Source organism: Narcine bancroftii, chromosome 5, assembly GCF_036971445.1.
Source record: "Narcine bancroftii isolate sNarBan1 chromosome 5, sNarBan1.hap1, whole genome shotgun sequence".
Taxonomy (NCBI): domain Eukaryota; kingdom Metazoa; phylum Chordata; class Chondrichthyes; order Torpediniformes; family Narcinidae; genus Narcine; species Narcine bancroftii.
In genome coordinates this window covers 17183679-17200663 of record NC_091473.1, presented here as the reverse complement: position 1 = coordinate 17200663, position 16985 = coordinate 17183679, and the positions used below count along the sequence as shown (strand labels likewise).

The 16985-nt window shown below is 39.8% G+C and overlaps 1 protein-coding gene across 3 annotated transcripts in view; it reads right to left on the bottom strand.

The window, feature by feature from the left end:
- Window positions 1-16985, bottom strand: part of nckipsd (NCK interacting protein with SH3 domain) — a 212249-nt gene that overhangs the window by 133722 nt on the left and 61542 nt on the right. For 2 of the 3 annotated variants that reach the window (XM_069936909.1, XM_069936910.1), the window contains exons 8-12: window positions 16472-16693; window positions 15476-15782; window positions 14999-15247; window positions 12275-12423; window positions 9431-12184 (exon numbers count right to left, since the gene is read on the bottom strand). The exons of the other annotated variant lie outside the window; for it this stretch is intronic. In XM_069936909.1, coding sequence (XP_069793010.1) covers window positions 11971-12184; window positions 12275-12423; window positions 14999-15247; window positions 15476-15782; window positions 16472-16693 — 1141 coding nt within the window. In that variant the 3' untranslated portion in view covers window positions 9431-11970. Of the gene's footprint in view, window positions 1-9430; window positions 12185-12274; window positions 12424-14998; window positions 15248-15475; window positions 15783-16471; window positions 16694-16985 lie in introns of those variants that run through there. 3 annotated transcript variants of the gene reach the window in all.

The window sequence follows — 16985 nt, the reverse complement described above, 5'->3', positions numbered from 1 at the left end:
TATCTGTGCCCCTCCATAAAGGTACAGTATACAAACATGCTGGAGAAACCGCATCTATAGGATTAAAGGTAACCAACGTTTCAAGCCTGGGCCCCTTGGCTTCCCTCCATAAAAGTCACCCCTCAGGTCACCTGAGTTGAACACAATCTGCCATTCACTGGGACCTCCCAGTGGCCTACAACTTCAATTCCACATACCATTACCTCACCGATAGGTCTGTTTATGTCCTTGTACACTAGGGCCACCTGCAATTTGGAGGAACAACACCTTGTATTTCATCTCGGCACTCTCCCTCCAGACGGCATTAGCATCAACTTCTCCAGTATCTCAGTCCCTCTCTTTCCTCTCTGTCTTCCTTCCTCCAGCTCCACAGCCCCTTCCCATCAGAGAGCTGCCCTCTCACCCATCACTTCTCAGCTTTTCTCTCCTCCACCCTCCCAACTGTATTCAACTATGACTTCTTACCTGTTTTTCTCTTCCCCTTTCCTATCTTCCTCCTCCTATTACCTTTTATTTTAGATGCCTACCTGTTCTTGCTTATACCTGGTGAAGAGCCCAGACCCGAAACATTGGTTACCCTTTATTTCCTGTGGATGCTGCATGACCTGCTAAGTTTTTCCAGCACATGATCCCAGCAACTGCTATTCCTTTACCCACAATTATCTAGTTCACCCAGGATCCCATGTGTTTTCTTCTGGACCCATCCACCACGCAAGAAAACCTTGCACAGTCCACACAGGCAACCCTCTTTGTTAATCCTCCTGGCTGCCTCTTCAAAACAAAAACTCAATTCAAAATCCTGAAGCAATTTGCACATACAAAGCAGTGATGACTATTCCAAGCCAGTTCTTGTTTTTGCAAATGGAAATAAATCAGAAAGCCTTGTAATCCTCAAGTAGATTTTTTTTTCATACCAAATGAAAACAAACAGCCTTTGCAACCGAACCTCAGTTCAAGTCTCACAGCCCCGATATAATTCGGGCAAGACCCATCCGACACTGCACTGTGGGGCCTGTAAGTACAATGCTCTAAAGGGATATAAATGAGCAAAATTCACTTCTTCCCCTTTTGCATTTCAGCCTCTTGTTGATACTGGGCTACCCCTGGTGCCCTCCCTCCCTGCCATAACCCAGGCCACCCCTCGCTCCCCACCCAGGCACCACTCACTACTAGCCTCTCATTTAGCTGTACTGGCCATTGGTCAGACACTGGTGGCTGTGCACCCCTCCTGTTGTTCACTTACTACTGCAGGTGATAGGCTGGACACTGGTATTTTGGAGCCCCCTCCTCAAACACACTGAAAATCTTCACACTGCCACCACCACCAACTCCCAGAAGCCACCATGCATGTTACTCTGGCCAAGTCACCCGCGCAGTATGAAACAATAAACCGAGACCAGGCTACCCTTTACTTCATATAGATGCTGCGTGATCTGCTCCAGCGCATTTGTGTATTGCACTATAATCACAGCGTCTGCAGTCATGGACATGGTAAACACAATCTCGCAGGGAGATTGTGCAGTACAAAGTCCTTAAAAGCATTATTTGTTTACTTTTAAATGTTTATTAGTTATAAGACTAATTTAGATAACAAAATAGATTTGTAATATATGAAAAAGTACAGAAATATCTCGGGTGTCTCAAGCCCCCTTACTCTCTGGGCCCCTAGGCTTCACCTCATGGTTAATCCACTACTGACTTACATTCAGCAAAGTGTGAAACAGAATTAAATCGCTAGTTAATAAATTTGATTCTCCAGTGTCAGCCAATTAAAAATATATCTTGTTGATGAGGGAGATTGGTGCAAAACATTTCATCCAAAAAGTATGAGGGCTGGTACCCAATTCCTGAAGAGATGGTTTAATCAGAACTTTACCATGTTTTACTGTCACTTGATGCATTTGATGCAATGCTTCTGCCACACAATCGACTGAGCACTCAAAGTTGGAATAATCTGAATAGTTTTCCAGATTAATACAATGGGTTGATTAGGATGTCATGGATTTACATCTTAAACAAGATTCAGAAAACATTAAAAACTTGCTTGCAATTCCTCAAAATGGGAAAAACTGCTGCAATTCGAGTTTGGCCATGTATATACCATGGATCTGGCACCCTGCTCCTTTAACTAGTTTAGTTACAAATGCAGTGATCCAATTCAATGAAGGTCTCCTACTTACCATATCCACAAATGGTCCCACCAATTCGACTTCCTTCCATTTTTTGTTATGTAGAATATTATCAACTGCCTTCCTGGAGACTGTTTTAACATCTATCACATTTGATGACTTTTATAAACAGAAGCCTAATAGCCTGAATTCACATGAGATTGTCTGATCTCAGAAGCTAAGCAGGCTCAGGCCACATTTCCCCTTTCCTACCATCTTTTCCTTGTTCCAGTGGGACAAACCCATTCTGAACCCTTCACAAGTTGTCCCTAAACTTCCTTCACATCACTTCTGTGCTTTCACCCTTAAACATGTTTCAAATGTATTCTCACTAGTTCCTGCTTCATCACTTCATAATTAGCCCTTCCCCAGTTATGCACTTTCCCAGTTTGACAGTTTATATCCTTTTTCATGGGTATGTTGAAGCTAGGGGTGTTGTGGTCACTCTCACCAAAATGTTCCCCCACCAAGAGGTCTGCCACCTGACCAGGTTCATTCCTCAGAAGCAGATCCATATGGCCTCTCCTCTTGTTGGCCAGTTGACCATACTGTGTCAGGAATCCTTCTTGTACACTCCTGACAAATTCAGCCCCATCTATCCCTCTTCAGTATCTCCCATGACTACAACCTTGCATTTCTCACACCATTCCAAAATCTGCCTGCTTATCTGTTTCTCAGTGTCCCATGGGCTATTTGGGGGCCTAGAGACTACTCCCAGCACAGTGATGGTTCCTTTCCTATTTCTGACTTCCACCCACACCAACTCAGTAGACACTCCCTCTGCAGCATCCTCCCTTTCTATAGCTGTGGTACTATCCCTGACCAGCAATGCTACTCCCCTCTCTCTTAAAACACCGAAACCCAGTACCTCCATCAGCCAATCCTGTCCTTCCTCCAGCCAAGATTCGGTAATGGCTACACCATCGTAGTTTCTCGTACTGATCCATGCTCTAAGTTCATCTCCTTTATGCCCAATACTCCTTGTGTAGAAATAGACAGATTTCAAACCTTCTAACTGGCTACATTTGTCCCCTTCCTGTCTTTTCTCACCAACTCAGAGCACATAGCATCACGCTTTTGTCTTTCTACCCTAATCAATGCACTCACATTCTGATTTCCACCCCCTTGCCAAACTAGATTAAACACCTCTAGCAAACCTGCCCACCAGGATATTGGTCCTCCTCCAATTCAGATGCCACCTGTCCTTTATGTAGAGGTCAGACCTTCCCCAGAAAAGATCTTATGATCCAGAAACGTGAACCCCTGCCCTCTGTACCAACTCTCCAGCTACACATTCATCTGTCACAACTTCCTGTTCTTGCTCTCTCTGGCACGTGGCACAGGCAGCAATCCTGTGATTACCATCCCTAAGGTCATGGTTTTTAACTTCTTTCTTAACTCCCTATACTCCTTCTTCAGGACCTCATCCCTACTCCTATCAATGTCATTGTACTAGAAAATCTTTCTGCAATGTCGCTCCTGATGTTTCCCCACAAGCTTGTCCATTATTCTTTCTCCTTGCTTTGCTTCCTCCTCTGCCAAATGCAACAATGGTGATTATACTCATGAAAAATGCCCAAAACATTTTGGTGTGATGTCCTGTAAAAAACATATTTCTTGCCCATAAATGCAAGTATTTGAGGTTCTTGCCAGATATCCTTTTTTAAAAATATTTAAACATTTTCCATACATGTATTGATAACATTTATATAATACTACAGATTTCAAAAAACCAAAATAAAGTTACATACATGGTTGTTTTCACCCCATCCCAGAAACACCAATTTGACTTCCTTCCATTTTTTGTTATGTAGAATATTATCCACTGATAATATCCCCCACCCAACCTCCCTCCTCAAAAATATAAAACTGTACGTATAAAACTAAAAGAGAAAAAGAAATAAAATTTTTGGATTGCATAGAGAAGAGTTGCCTGGCACACATCTCAAAATTTTTCATAACTAATTAGAGGAGACTCTCGTAGATCTAAATGCATAGGAAGGGTATCATTACAAATTTAATCCCATTATTTGGGCATACGGGTACCAAATTTGTATAAACGTAGAATACTTATTTCTCAAATTATACATTTTTTTTCCAAAAGAATACAACTTGAACTTCTGTATGCCACATTAACATACCCAAAGATGTATCGGACTTCCAAGTGACTGCAATACATTTCCTTGCAACTGCTAAAGCTAATTTAATAAATTCCAACTGATAATTTTAATTTAGCTCTTGTACCCTCAATATTCCCCAATAAAAATAAATCAGGACTTTGCGGAAAATCAATTCCTGTAACTTGTTCCAAAAATTTTGTGAATCTGTTCAAAAAGGCCTTGCGTTGCGACAAAACCAAGTTGAATGTAAAAATGATCCTACATATGTACCACATCTAAAACATTGATCAGATAAATCTGATTTCAATCTATTCAATTTCTGTGATGTAAGAAATAACTGATGTAGAAAATTATATTGGATTAATCTATACCTAACATTAACAGTGTATTAGTCATACTGTCCTTACATAAATCTTCCCATATTTGTTGATCAATTATAATATTCAAATCTGTTCCCCATCTCTGTCTAGATTTATGGTCCTTGTTTAGGAGTTCCTGCTTGTAAAAATGAATATATCATAGATGTAAATTTTTTTAAACAATTCCTCTCCTAATAAGTTCAATTTCAGTACAACCAGATAAAAACATAGTTGGTCCAAGCTTATTTCTTAAATTCGCTCTTAATTGAAAATAACAAAAAAGAGTTATGTGGTACAGGTATAGCATCTCCAATATCCCCCTTGGCTAATCCATCTTTTATTGAATAGCTTTTCATCTCCCAGTAGACATAGGAGTATGGGTTTGGATAACTGTCACATCCTCACAAACTGTCCACCTACCATCTGAATCCATTTGGTTCTGTACTGCCTGTCAACTTTTCATCAGTCAGAAATGTCTTTCGTACATTAAGTCAATGATTTGACCAGAAAGCAAAAGGTCTTAATTTGAGATATAGTCAAGACACAAGAAGCACGTACAAATTCATATTTAACATGGTTAGTATTTTCTGTTTGTTATGCTAGCAATTCTCGGTCTCCGACACCACCTTCAGGGGTTTTCCAGTCAAGAATTGGACAGCACACAAACAAGCCCTTCAACCCATCACCTTCATGATTACCTTCTTGATAATGAAAACAAGTGCACACTACAATATACAGGTGCACTGAAATTCTTGTGCGCTGTAATTGAACAGGCACTTTGTTTAAAAATAGTATACTTAATTGGATTAAAAAGAGATATACAATAGATAACAAATGTGCATAAAAAAGTGACTTTGCAATAGTGCAGAGTCCTCTCGGTGTCAGAGCAGTCCCTAATTAGCTCAAGACCCTGACAACTGTCAAAAAGAAACCGGTAGAGTCAGAATTACCCAGCGTGGAAACAGTCCCTTCAGCCTAACTTTCCCACGCCAACCAAAATGTCCCACCCACTCTCATCCCACCTGCCTCCATTTGGCCCACATCCCTCTAAACCCTAACCCTAATCCATGCATCCGTCCAAATGTTTTTATAAGTATGGCAATACTACCGGCCTTAGTCACCTCCCATTCCATGCACCCACACCCTCTGCGTTTTAAAAAAAAAGTTACCCCCTCGGGTTCCTGTTAAATTTCTCCCCCCTCACCTTAAACCCATGTTCCCGATTAACCCCTATTCTGGACAAAAGACTATGTTCTTGGGTCTAGAGGGGCTGGTCTTCAGGTTTCTGTTCCTTTGGTCTGAAGGTGAGGCAGCAGTGGGAAGAGGTTGCCAGCAGTGTGATGGAGGTTCTTGGTTATGCTGTCTTGAGGCAGTCCTTCATATTGATGCATTCAGTAGATGGGCAACCAGAGCCTGTGATGGACAGCTGATGATTGCTACCTTCTGGGCATTCCAAACTAGGTTGTGATGCAGCCAGTCAATATAGTTTTCACAGAGCACCTGTAGAAGTTTGATAGAGTATCAAACGACATGCCAAATCTTCTCATGTTCCTCAGAAAGCCGTTTGTGTGCCTTCTTCCCACTTGCCTGCCTTAATTCCATATCCCTTTATACCTTGCTCTCTTGACCAGAGACCTCTTAAGTGTTGTTACTGTTCCTGCCTCCACCACCTTCTCTGGCAGCTCATTCCAAACACCAACTCCTCTGTGCATGAAAATTTACCATTCATATTCCCTTTAAATTTCCTCTCACTAACTCTTGCATCCAACACCATAGCCAGTGAGGTCAAGCACCTTCAGTATCATCTCTTCCTATGGTGCCACTTTCAAGGAACTTTTAGTCCGGGCCTCCTCTGTGTTCAACAGCACTCCCCAGGACACTGCTGTTCGCTGAGTATGCCCTGGCCTGGTTTAACTTTCCAAATGAATCACATCACATTTGTCAGAGTTAAATTCTATCCACTATTACTTTCCCCATGAGTGAGATGTAAAATACCAAAGATGCCATCTGGATTCAGCACTTTTCCATGCACTGTGCTTCCTGCAGCTTTCTTATTAAAGGCTATCTAACATGATCACCTGAAATTATCGGGTTTTATCAGCTATCTTGCCAAATAGATCCACAATAAGTCAACCAGAAAATCAGAAGTATTTTTATAGATTTAATGAATTTGTCACTTATTAAGTCATAAAAACACAACTTGCCAAATGGAATTTTGTGTAAATTGTAATTTCATTAGTTTATATCATCATGTTTGAATTTTATTTCTTCTTTACATTATTTAGGATTTATATTTCAGCTATTTCGATGGTTTCAACTTTTATTTCATGCCATAATAGTGTCTTAAAATATATCTCTTGACATGTCTGGGAATTCTTCAGCTAAAAGCCAAGGACAAAAGAGTGAACAGAATTTAACAGTAACCCCTTCAAGCTTGTCGATTCCAAATGTCTGTATGACTTTCAATGTCACACGCTTGCCAGGATAGGTCAGATGAATGTTTGGCAAAAAAAGTGTTGAAGAGGGCTTAACTTCAGATACTTAGATTAAAGGGACTGCTCCGGAGGTTAATGTAGGAATATTGTAAATATTAACAATGCATGATAGTAGGTTCAACAACTCTAAATTAAAATTTGGATTAAATCTGAAAAGTTATTAATGCCTTGACTTCTTTGCAAGTAGAGTTCATAGGAAGATTCTCCCCCACCCTCCATTTCAACCCCTGCTGAAATTAGTTAAAAACAGTACTAGAGAAACTCAGCAGGTCAAACAGCGTACTTTATTTAGCAAAGATAAAGATACTTAACCAACGTTTCGGGTATACTTTATACAGCACACTTTATATAGCAGATAAAGATACATAACCACCGTTTCAGGTATACTTTATACAGCACACTTTATATAGCAGATAAAGATACATAACCAACGTTGGTTATATATCCTTATCTTTGCTATATAAAGAACGCTGTTTGACCTGCTTAATTTCTCCAGCAATATGTTTTTACATCAATCACTGCATCGGCAGGCTTTTGTGCTTCACTCCCTATTGAAACTAGGGCTGCAGATACTTCAAAAGTGACAAATGCTTTAGAAGCACACATTCATGCCAAGATATTTAAACCCACAGATCTGTCAGTCTCCATGAAGCTTAGAATTCTAACACATTTCAAATCCTCCGTACTCACAAACGAGTCCATTTCTATGATGCAAAAACACAATAATGCTGGAAGAACTCAGCCAGTCACGCAGCATCCATAGGAGGTAAATTTGTATAACTAGCATATCAGCCCTGAGCTCTCCTTAAATTATGACGAAAAATCAGTCAGGCACCTGAATAAAAAAGCTGTGGGTGGAGGGACGAAGAGGCAAGAGGGAGGAGCACAGAACTACTGGCAAAAGGCCATAATTGAAGATGGATAGGAGGACAGGTGAGAATTGATCAGGGGTGGGAATGTCTCTGTGAATACAGACCTAGGAGAGAGGAAAAGAAAGGGGGAAGGGGGGAGAGGGGAAGGGGAGAGAGGAGAGAGAGAGAGAGAGAAAGGAGGAGAGATTGCACTTGAGGAAAGGAGACATAGACATCCTGGGGAGGGGGTGGTGGCTAACAGAAATTGGAGGACTATAATAATAATGCTATCTTGTGGAAGGTCCCCATAGGGAATACAAAGTGTTGTTCCTCCAAATTGCCAGTGGCCTCAACCTGGCCGTGCTCAAGATAAGGACAGAGATATTGGCACAGGAATGGGGTGGGGAATTGGATTGGGTTGCCACTGGGAGATCCCTGTTATTGTAGTAGACAGAGCCAAGTTGTTTAGTAAGAGACTCCCAGTCTGCATCTGGTCTCTCCAATGTAGACAACAACAGGAGCACCAGTTGCAGTAGATGGCCCCTTCAGATACACAAGTGAAACATTGCTATACTTGGAAGTACTGTTTGGGGCCCTGAATGGTGGTGAGGGAGGAGGTGTGTGTGTTAATTCCATTTCCCAAATGCATGTGTTTCATCCTCTGCATATCACATTTGAGGACAACAGTTCCCAAAGCAAGCAAAAAATAAAGATATCCACCAACTGCAATCTCACTGGCTTACCTCATTGTTTGAGGGTTCCAAACATCAAACTGCCCATGAACAACACCCTGCACAATTCTAAGTGGAAAAACTTGCTCAAGTTTTTCAACCATTATAATTCTCAAGTGTAATGAAACAACCCAACTAGAATTGAGTGCTTTATTCTGATGAGCCCCAATTTTAGTGAAATTTTTTAAAAAACTATTCAATTTAGTGCTACGGAATCCATACCCATTGGATTGAGCGCACAAGACTATTTAAATAATTAAGGAAGAATCCTAATGTTTTGTCCACTCCATTTGATTGTAAAAACATCATTCAACCAGCTTCTTAAAAGGTGATGGAACTATCCAAGATTAATGAACTTAAAATTAACAAAATTTAAACTGAGCACATTTAATAAAACATCTTTGATGACCTGCATTTGTGTGCAATTGACTGCCAGTGTTCTTTAATTTCATTCCCACTTCCTTAATATATGCATGATATTTTTCTCCAGCTGAAAAGTATGTTCTCTAAGGATTAATTTAAATCCTTTAACCAGGAATGAAACTGCAATTTGAAGCATTCACTTTAACTACTGTAATGACCTAACCGAAGACCTTTTTTAAAATAAACATCATGTGCCAACAGTGCCGATCTGCTTCTGTGTCGGATTACATTGAGAAACAGACAACCTTGTGTGTGCAGTTTGAATTCATCACATCGAAAGGAATTCCTTTAACAAACTTAACACCTTTATTTTCTTTAAACCAAGAGCAGCCTGTATACAGTACAAAACACAATACATTCAGTTCCAGTTAAGCACAGCTACATACCTGGTCCAAGTATAATTCTGATCCAAGCATAGAATGCTAAATGCATCATATCATTTTCCATCTCCCAAATAAATAGAACACCAATTCCAAGCACAAATTTTTAAAAGCATCATCTTGTTTCAAGCAAAATATTTCCTCAAATATATCCATTTTCAGTGCTCAGCACAATGTATACTGTCAATCCATTTCCAATTTTCACCTACACACAACAACATGTTAGTTATTCATTGAAAAGCATGTTAGCACCTTTTTGAGAAAAGTTATTTAAAGTGGAAATGCATGTTGTTGAGATTAATATTAAAATGCACAGTGAGTGAATTAATGACCCGTGGTAAAAACGCAACAAATGGATCATGCACTTCATAGAAATCTTATACAATAAATTTTTGGCAAACCAGTGTTAAGACTATCTGTATATTTGTTTGAAAAGTGACAATGAATATATGCAATAAATGAAAGTTGGCTTCATTAAGCAGAAAGACAATGGACACATTTACTACCAAACCCAACACCCTACACCAACTATATTAAGCAAGCCAAAGCAGCAGCTCAAGAATATTCAAGAAACTCATAACTAAATGGGATGAGAATATCCAACAACAAACATCAGTTCATTCACTTCACGTGAGACATTAAATAAGGTGATTACTGAAAATAAGTACATGGAAAATAAAATGTATTAAAGCATGGGGAGGCATAAACATGCTTGTGAGGACATCCACCAGCTTCCCTAGTCACACTAAATTGTTGGTGTCAAGGGAGGACATTTAAAAATAATTGCTGAACTGCTGCACAGAATGTTACCATGTGCAACGCATTTATGCAAGAGTATTCTTTGTCATCCAGGAAGTAAGCCTTGTGCTCTGCTGAGCTTCACTACAGACTGGAAGAACCCAAACCAGCTTTCTGCTTTTACATTCAGAAATCAACTCAATGAATCCATGAAGGGGGTGGCCCAGAATGAGTCAGCTGTCTGCATGTGATGGAGAGCAAGTAGCCACAGCTGCTCATTCCAAAACAATTCACTTCTAACCTGGTCATGTACAGTACTTGAGTTGTTTTTCCAGCACCAAACACGTTAGAGGGCTTGCCACAATTAGAGACCACATATATAAACTGCTTTCACGTGTACATAAAGATTACCAGAGTGTTAAATTCAAGGAAGTTCGTAGAGGGGAAAAAGTGAGAGTGGTGAAGAATTGTGAACTAATTGCTTAATCTTAAATGCTGAAGTTTCAGGTAGCCAAGTAGCATAACTTAAATAAAAGCATAACTAGCATAGAAACCAAAACGGTCAACAGTGAGTAGTTTGCTGTGCAGAACAAGCAGATTATATCACTGAAGGGTAAGGTAGTAAACGTACCCCAGTGATCTGCCAACAATTAAACACAGCTCCAGCTTTGTTCGAGATTGTGATTTGCCTAAAGATATTTGCTTCCTACTTGCTTTGAGTGATATAGTGTCTGAGAAAGTATCAGAGGGCACGTTATTTTCATACTGATCTATGTACGCAAGACAACCTGAACATTCATAAAAGTGAAATCTTTTGTAAAAAGTGTTTTATTTAAAAAAACGTTGCCGATGCCAATGGCATTGACAGCTCAGATAAAAGCCCTAACTCCACTTTTCTGCTTTCAATACAGGAAGTGGAGCTCTAGAACTCCCTGAAGTAGTATACAGCTGCCTTATCAAAAAAAATAACAAAGTCTTTCATATTTCTTTAAATCAAAGATAATGCCACATTTTAACATAATCCAATATGAAGTCTTTAAATTTCATTTTTTTGACATCATTCCCAGTACTTTGCAATAATTTTAGGAACAACAGGATCCAAGAGTTGTTTACAACTTTGAAACCCATGAATATTTCAAAGTATTATTAAAACCCGAGCTCCCAAGAAGATTTGAGAATGCAATTCTTTGAACAGCTTCTTCCGGTCTACCCTGTACCCATGCATCATTGCAACAATCGCACAAGCAGCAGCTGCCGCTGCATTTCACCGTGAACTTTTATTCCATCCAATTTCACAGTCTACGACTGTTAAAAGATCTAAGAAACTAGCGGGTGTCAAAAGTTTTATTTCTTAAAAATGTACCAAATGCGATCGAGTCATGATAACCCAGCTGTATTTAAACTCATGTATAAAAATTGTTAATCCTTTTACTGTATGATGGACATGCTATGATAAAGAAGCATGTTGTGTTGGATTATTAATCGGCAATAAAGGAACAGTATACAGAATACTGGGAGATGCCATTTATTTTAGGCAATGTAATGTAATGTAAGGCAAAAATGTAATGTAATGTAAGGCAAATGTACATTTTTTTTGTAATACAATTACAAACAACATAGCACCAACAGAGAATCACAAGTTAACAAAGAATTTGGATGTTTCCCTTTGTCATGCATGTCCCGAGACACTTAGCAGCACCCACTTTCATTCTGAATCAGACAAGGGATCCAAGTCGGATTCGGTTGAATCAGATTCTGTTTTTGATTCTTCTCCTCTTCTCCACTCTTTGAGGAGAAGCCTCCATTGTTCAGCTTGCAGCCATGCAGCATAGGCTGCATCCAAATAATCCTGCGCATCTTCAGGCTTCTCTAAGCACAGTCTGAGCAATTGGTCAAGTTGGTCTGAAGTGAGCAAGTTCCTGCATAAGAAATTAAAGGGACAGTATTCAACCACTGATTAAACCATACAAGGAAACAAATGCCAGCTAATGCTCAATTTGATTGCATACCTGTACTTATTTTTTATCAGATTCACAGATGTGAATCCCCTATCAGGTTCAGTGGTTGATACTGACATCACCATACAAACCTCTGAGAGGATCGAGAAGTTTGGATATTCTTTTCTCCACATATCAGAGTGTGCTAGGTCAATGCAAACCTGTGAGGAGGAAAGAGGGAAGGAAAAAAAGATGTTCACTCTTAGTTCAAATATGTAAAGGTCTTGTAAAGTCCAGCATAGAAAAGTTGAATTCAAACTACATATTTTGTATGGAGTGGGTTTACATAGATCGGGACATTGTGGGCAGAAAGGCCTGTATTTTATATATTAGTAGTTTTCTTTTTATACATTCAATTTTGGGATCTGGATGCTGCTGGCATGGCCGGCATTTTTGTCCATCTCAAGTGACCTTGAGAAGGTGGCAACGAGCTGCCATCTTCAACCACGAAAGTTCTTCTGTCGAAAGTAGAATCACACTGCTATGGGGAGCGATTGAGGCTTGAATGACGAGGATGATGGAGAATTATTTTCACATACATGTTTACAAACACACAGAAATTATTTTTTTGCTACAACCAAACCGATTTTTGGCCCGGTGTTGATATGTTTTAAAATTAAGATTGTGTGCATCTTGAAGAGAACTTGCAACTGGTGTTGTTTTCTTTGTCCCTCTTGGTGGTGGGTGCCTCAGGATGGAAGGTGCTGTCATAACAACCTGGGCAAGTGCCCTTTGTAGATAATACACACTGATAACATTGTGCAAAGGAGTCAAGGGAGGTGGCAGCTGCCAAGAGGTCTACTTTATCCTGGATCAGGTCAGGTTTCTTGAGAGCTGTTGAAGTGGCTCTCACCCATGCAAAAGCGGAGGGTGTTCCATTATCCTCATTCCTTGTTCCTTGCAGAGGATGAAAAGATAAGAGGGTACAGGTTTAAAGTGAAAGGAACTCAGTACTTGATACCCAGAATTTGCTGCCAGAGGAGGTGAAGTCAGATACAATCACTTCACTCAAAAAACATAGAGACGGGTACTTGAATAAGCAAAGAAGAGTACAGATCCGATACATGCAAATGAAATGACTATTGATGGCCAAAAGGTTGGTACAGATATAGTGGGATGAATGACCCATTTCTGTGCTGCACAACTCAAACAGTAGACATCAGCAGGTGAATCACTCAGGATGCCCAACTAAGTTGCTCCTACAGCTTCATTATTTTTGTGGCTTTGTTGAGTTTCTGACCTCCAGGTTATCAATGGTGGTGGATTATCAAGGCTAGGTGATTCGGCACTCTCATTGCTGACCTTAATAAGCCCATCTGACCCTGCGTGCACTGTAATTAGAGTAAATATCTCGCAGCTTCATCTATGCAGGTTCAGTCCTGACCTCCAGTGCATTTTGTATGTGAGTGATTGGTAGAAGCTTGCAGTGGTTGAGGGAACATGAGGAAATAGAGTGAGATCAGTCGAAACTGGGGGGTGATTGATGGTCAGTGTGGACCAAAGGGCTCGTTTTGCTGCAGTACAATTCTATGACCCTTACAGTTATGCAATACTATACTCAAAATATTCGACAACATTGTGTATGGTGTTCGGTTTTGGTCACTGTACTGCAGGAAAGAAGTTGTCAAACTGGAGAACGTCCAGAGAAGATTGATGAGGATGTTGCCAGGACTTGGAGGTCTGAGATAGAGAAAAATTAAGCAGGGTAGGGCTTCACATGTTGGAGCCTAGGGGAATGAGGGAAGGTCTCAGAGGTGGTTGAGGCAGGTATTATTGCAATGTTTGAGGAAAAAATTGGACAGAAACATGGATAGGTTAATTGGGATATGAGCCAAATGCAGACAGGTGGGACTAGTGTGGATGGGATATTTTAGTTGGCGTGGGCAAGTTGGGTCGAAGGGCCTGTTTCCACGCTGTATGACTACTTCTCAGTAATGGATATTTAATAATTTTCATTCAGTGATACCCATATTTAGTATCTATCATTAGAAATTGATTAAATTATGGGATAGGGAGGTGATGAGCAAATACCATCTGGAATTTAGAATGAGAGGTGATCACACTAAAACATGACAAATCCTGAGGGGGCTTGTCAAAAATGGGGGCATTTCCCCAAATGTAGTAATTAGAACAAATAAGAAGGTCAAAGGATAAAGGATCATTCATTTAGGACCAAGATGAGAAGAAATTTCTCGTCTCAGAACTTTGAAATTCTCAAAGTTAGAGAGCTGGGCAGGTTGAGTCTCTGTATTTTTTTTTAAAAAAGAGATACAGCATGGTAACAGTCCTTTCCAGCCCACAAGCCTGCACCACCCAAATACACCCAAGTGACTAATTAACCTTCAAACCTCATCTTTGGAACACGAGAGGAAACCCAGGTCACATGGATAATGTACAAACTCCTTACATATACCACCGGATTCGAATTCCGGTTGCTTGTGCTACTACAATAGTGATTTGCTAACTCCTACAGCAACCATGGTGGCCAAAGAGCAGAGACTCCTTTTTGGATCAAAAGAGATTCAAGAGCCTTAGGAACTAGGGAGGGGATTAGATTCTAGGCCATCAATCAAGTCAGCTTGGTCCTTATTAAATAGCTTGAGGGGCTTTATGAGCAGTTCCTGTTTTTAAACCTTAATGTTATACTCTTAAAGTAATCTTTATCCATTAATGATAGTAAGTACAAGCAAATAAGCTAAAAAAAAATATTAAATCATTGTTGAAAAAATTGCTTACTTCATCCAAACTCTCTCCTTTTCTGGATGCAATTAGGTATTTCATCTGATCCCACTCAGCAACTAAATCTTTTCCATCACTGGAAAGGAGATCTGTGAAGTGGGTTTGTAGAGCTGCTGCTTCACTATTTCCATACTGAGCCAGCTTCTCGGGGTCAGACGGAATCCTATCCGGATCTAGGATCCGAAAAGCTCTGATGACTGCATTATCAGGAAACCTCTCTTTCAAACTGTCAACAATATTCCTCACCTAATAAAAACAAAACACAAGTAGAAGTCTTCTCCAACAAGAAGCCACCACTCATACCACATTGTTATTGTCAGTGTTTAGTCATTACTGTAATGGTGCTGACCCATGGGGCACACAGAATAAATGAAAACTCTTCATTATATTCTAATGCTTTGTGCAATAACAACAAAATCCTATTGCAAAACACAGAAAATTCAAGTAATTACTGACATCTTAGAATCTACTAACCAAAGTTTTGACAGAATCAGCTATCTCATCAGTGGCTTTAGCTGCTGTCTTGTGAAGTATTGGTCCATGTGGTTTTCTTGCCATAGGCAGTCGAGAAAGAGCACCACTTTCCAGTAACTGGATCCCCAACAGAAAGCTGCTTTCCCACAAAATATTGTTTCCAAGGTACTTGCACTCAAGGAGATTAATTGTGGACTGAACCTTTTCAGGTATTCTAACTGGGTTAAGAAATCTTTCCTGAAAAAATAGCGACAGATTGTCCAAGTGGTGGAGGAGGTCTCTCAAGAAGAAAATGGCAAGTAGAATGCTGTAAATGTAAAGAGAAAATAAAAACATTGTACAAATACATGGAGTTACTTATCACACCTATTTGATAACCAAAATTATCCACAAGGCAAATTTTAATTGTGGTCAATCTGTTATTGTTAAAATACCTTTTAACTTTGCACTCATAGCACAATTCATTTCGTGAACCATATTATACCAGAGATAAGGTTGCTTTTGAATCCCAAAGGTTATGAAATAAAGTGGAATTGAACGCAAAATCTTGTCTGATACCTTCATGCTGTGCTGTCAGAGGCATTAATTATCGATGAAATGCTAAATGAATCTGCCTGTTTGGTCACTGATAAAAGATGACACAGCAATATTCAGAGAAGCAAGGTTATCACCAGTAGCATGGCTAATATGTTTCACTCATCTAATATGTAAAACAGCTGATGTTCGCAGTTACTTGTGAGACCTTGCTGTAAATAATTGGCTGATGCCTTTACTACAATGCAAAGGCAACAATCCAGAAGTATTTTCATTACTGCAAAGCATAGAGAGAAGTCCCAAAATGACAAAGGCCCTTTATAAATCAAAAAAAAATAATGAACCTCAACTGATGAGAAGACACAAACTGACACACTGATGCACAATGCAATAAAGTGGAGTCTCAGAAAACTCCAAAATTCAAGACCAGAAATTAAACAGATATTAGAATGAAGGTAATACCGAGGCTGCTGGAGTTTAAGGAGGATGCTTTCTGCTGTGATGTCATGGTCACTGTAACTCATGTCAGAAAAATAGATTATGAGGGTTTGGTAGGATTTACAAATAGCTTGGATTGCCCGGCCCCGATTGATCCATTTGAAGTGGCAGGCCTTGGCCAGTTTGATGCTGCTCGTCTCCAAGACATGGAAGACCTCTTCCAAACCGCTATGTTTAACTGTGGATCTGAAAAGTTTGAGAAATGGTTAGTATATCATTAGCTCTTTCTCCTATTTTACCAGCTTCTCACACAGATTTGCATGGCTGACCTCAATCTTGATAAAAGTTTAATTGCTTTGTGTTCTATGTCTCCACAAGAGGGTGAAGAGTGTACATGGTGCAGAGTAGAAATCAGAATACTTGGAAAACAGGTCTCACATTTTGGCCTGAAAGCCAGGTGAAAACAACCAATCTCATTTCATCTACACACTTTCTGCAGCACAAAAGTTTAATTAATAATAACTGGAAATTCTACATT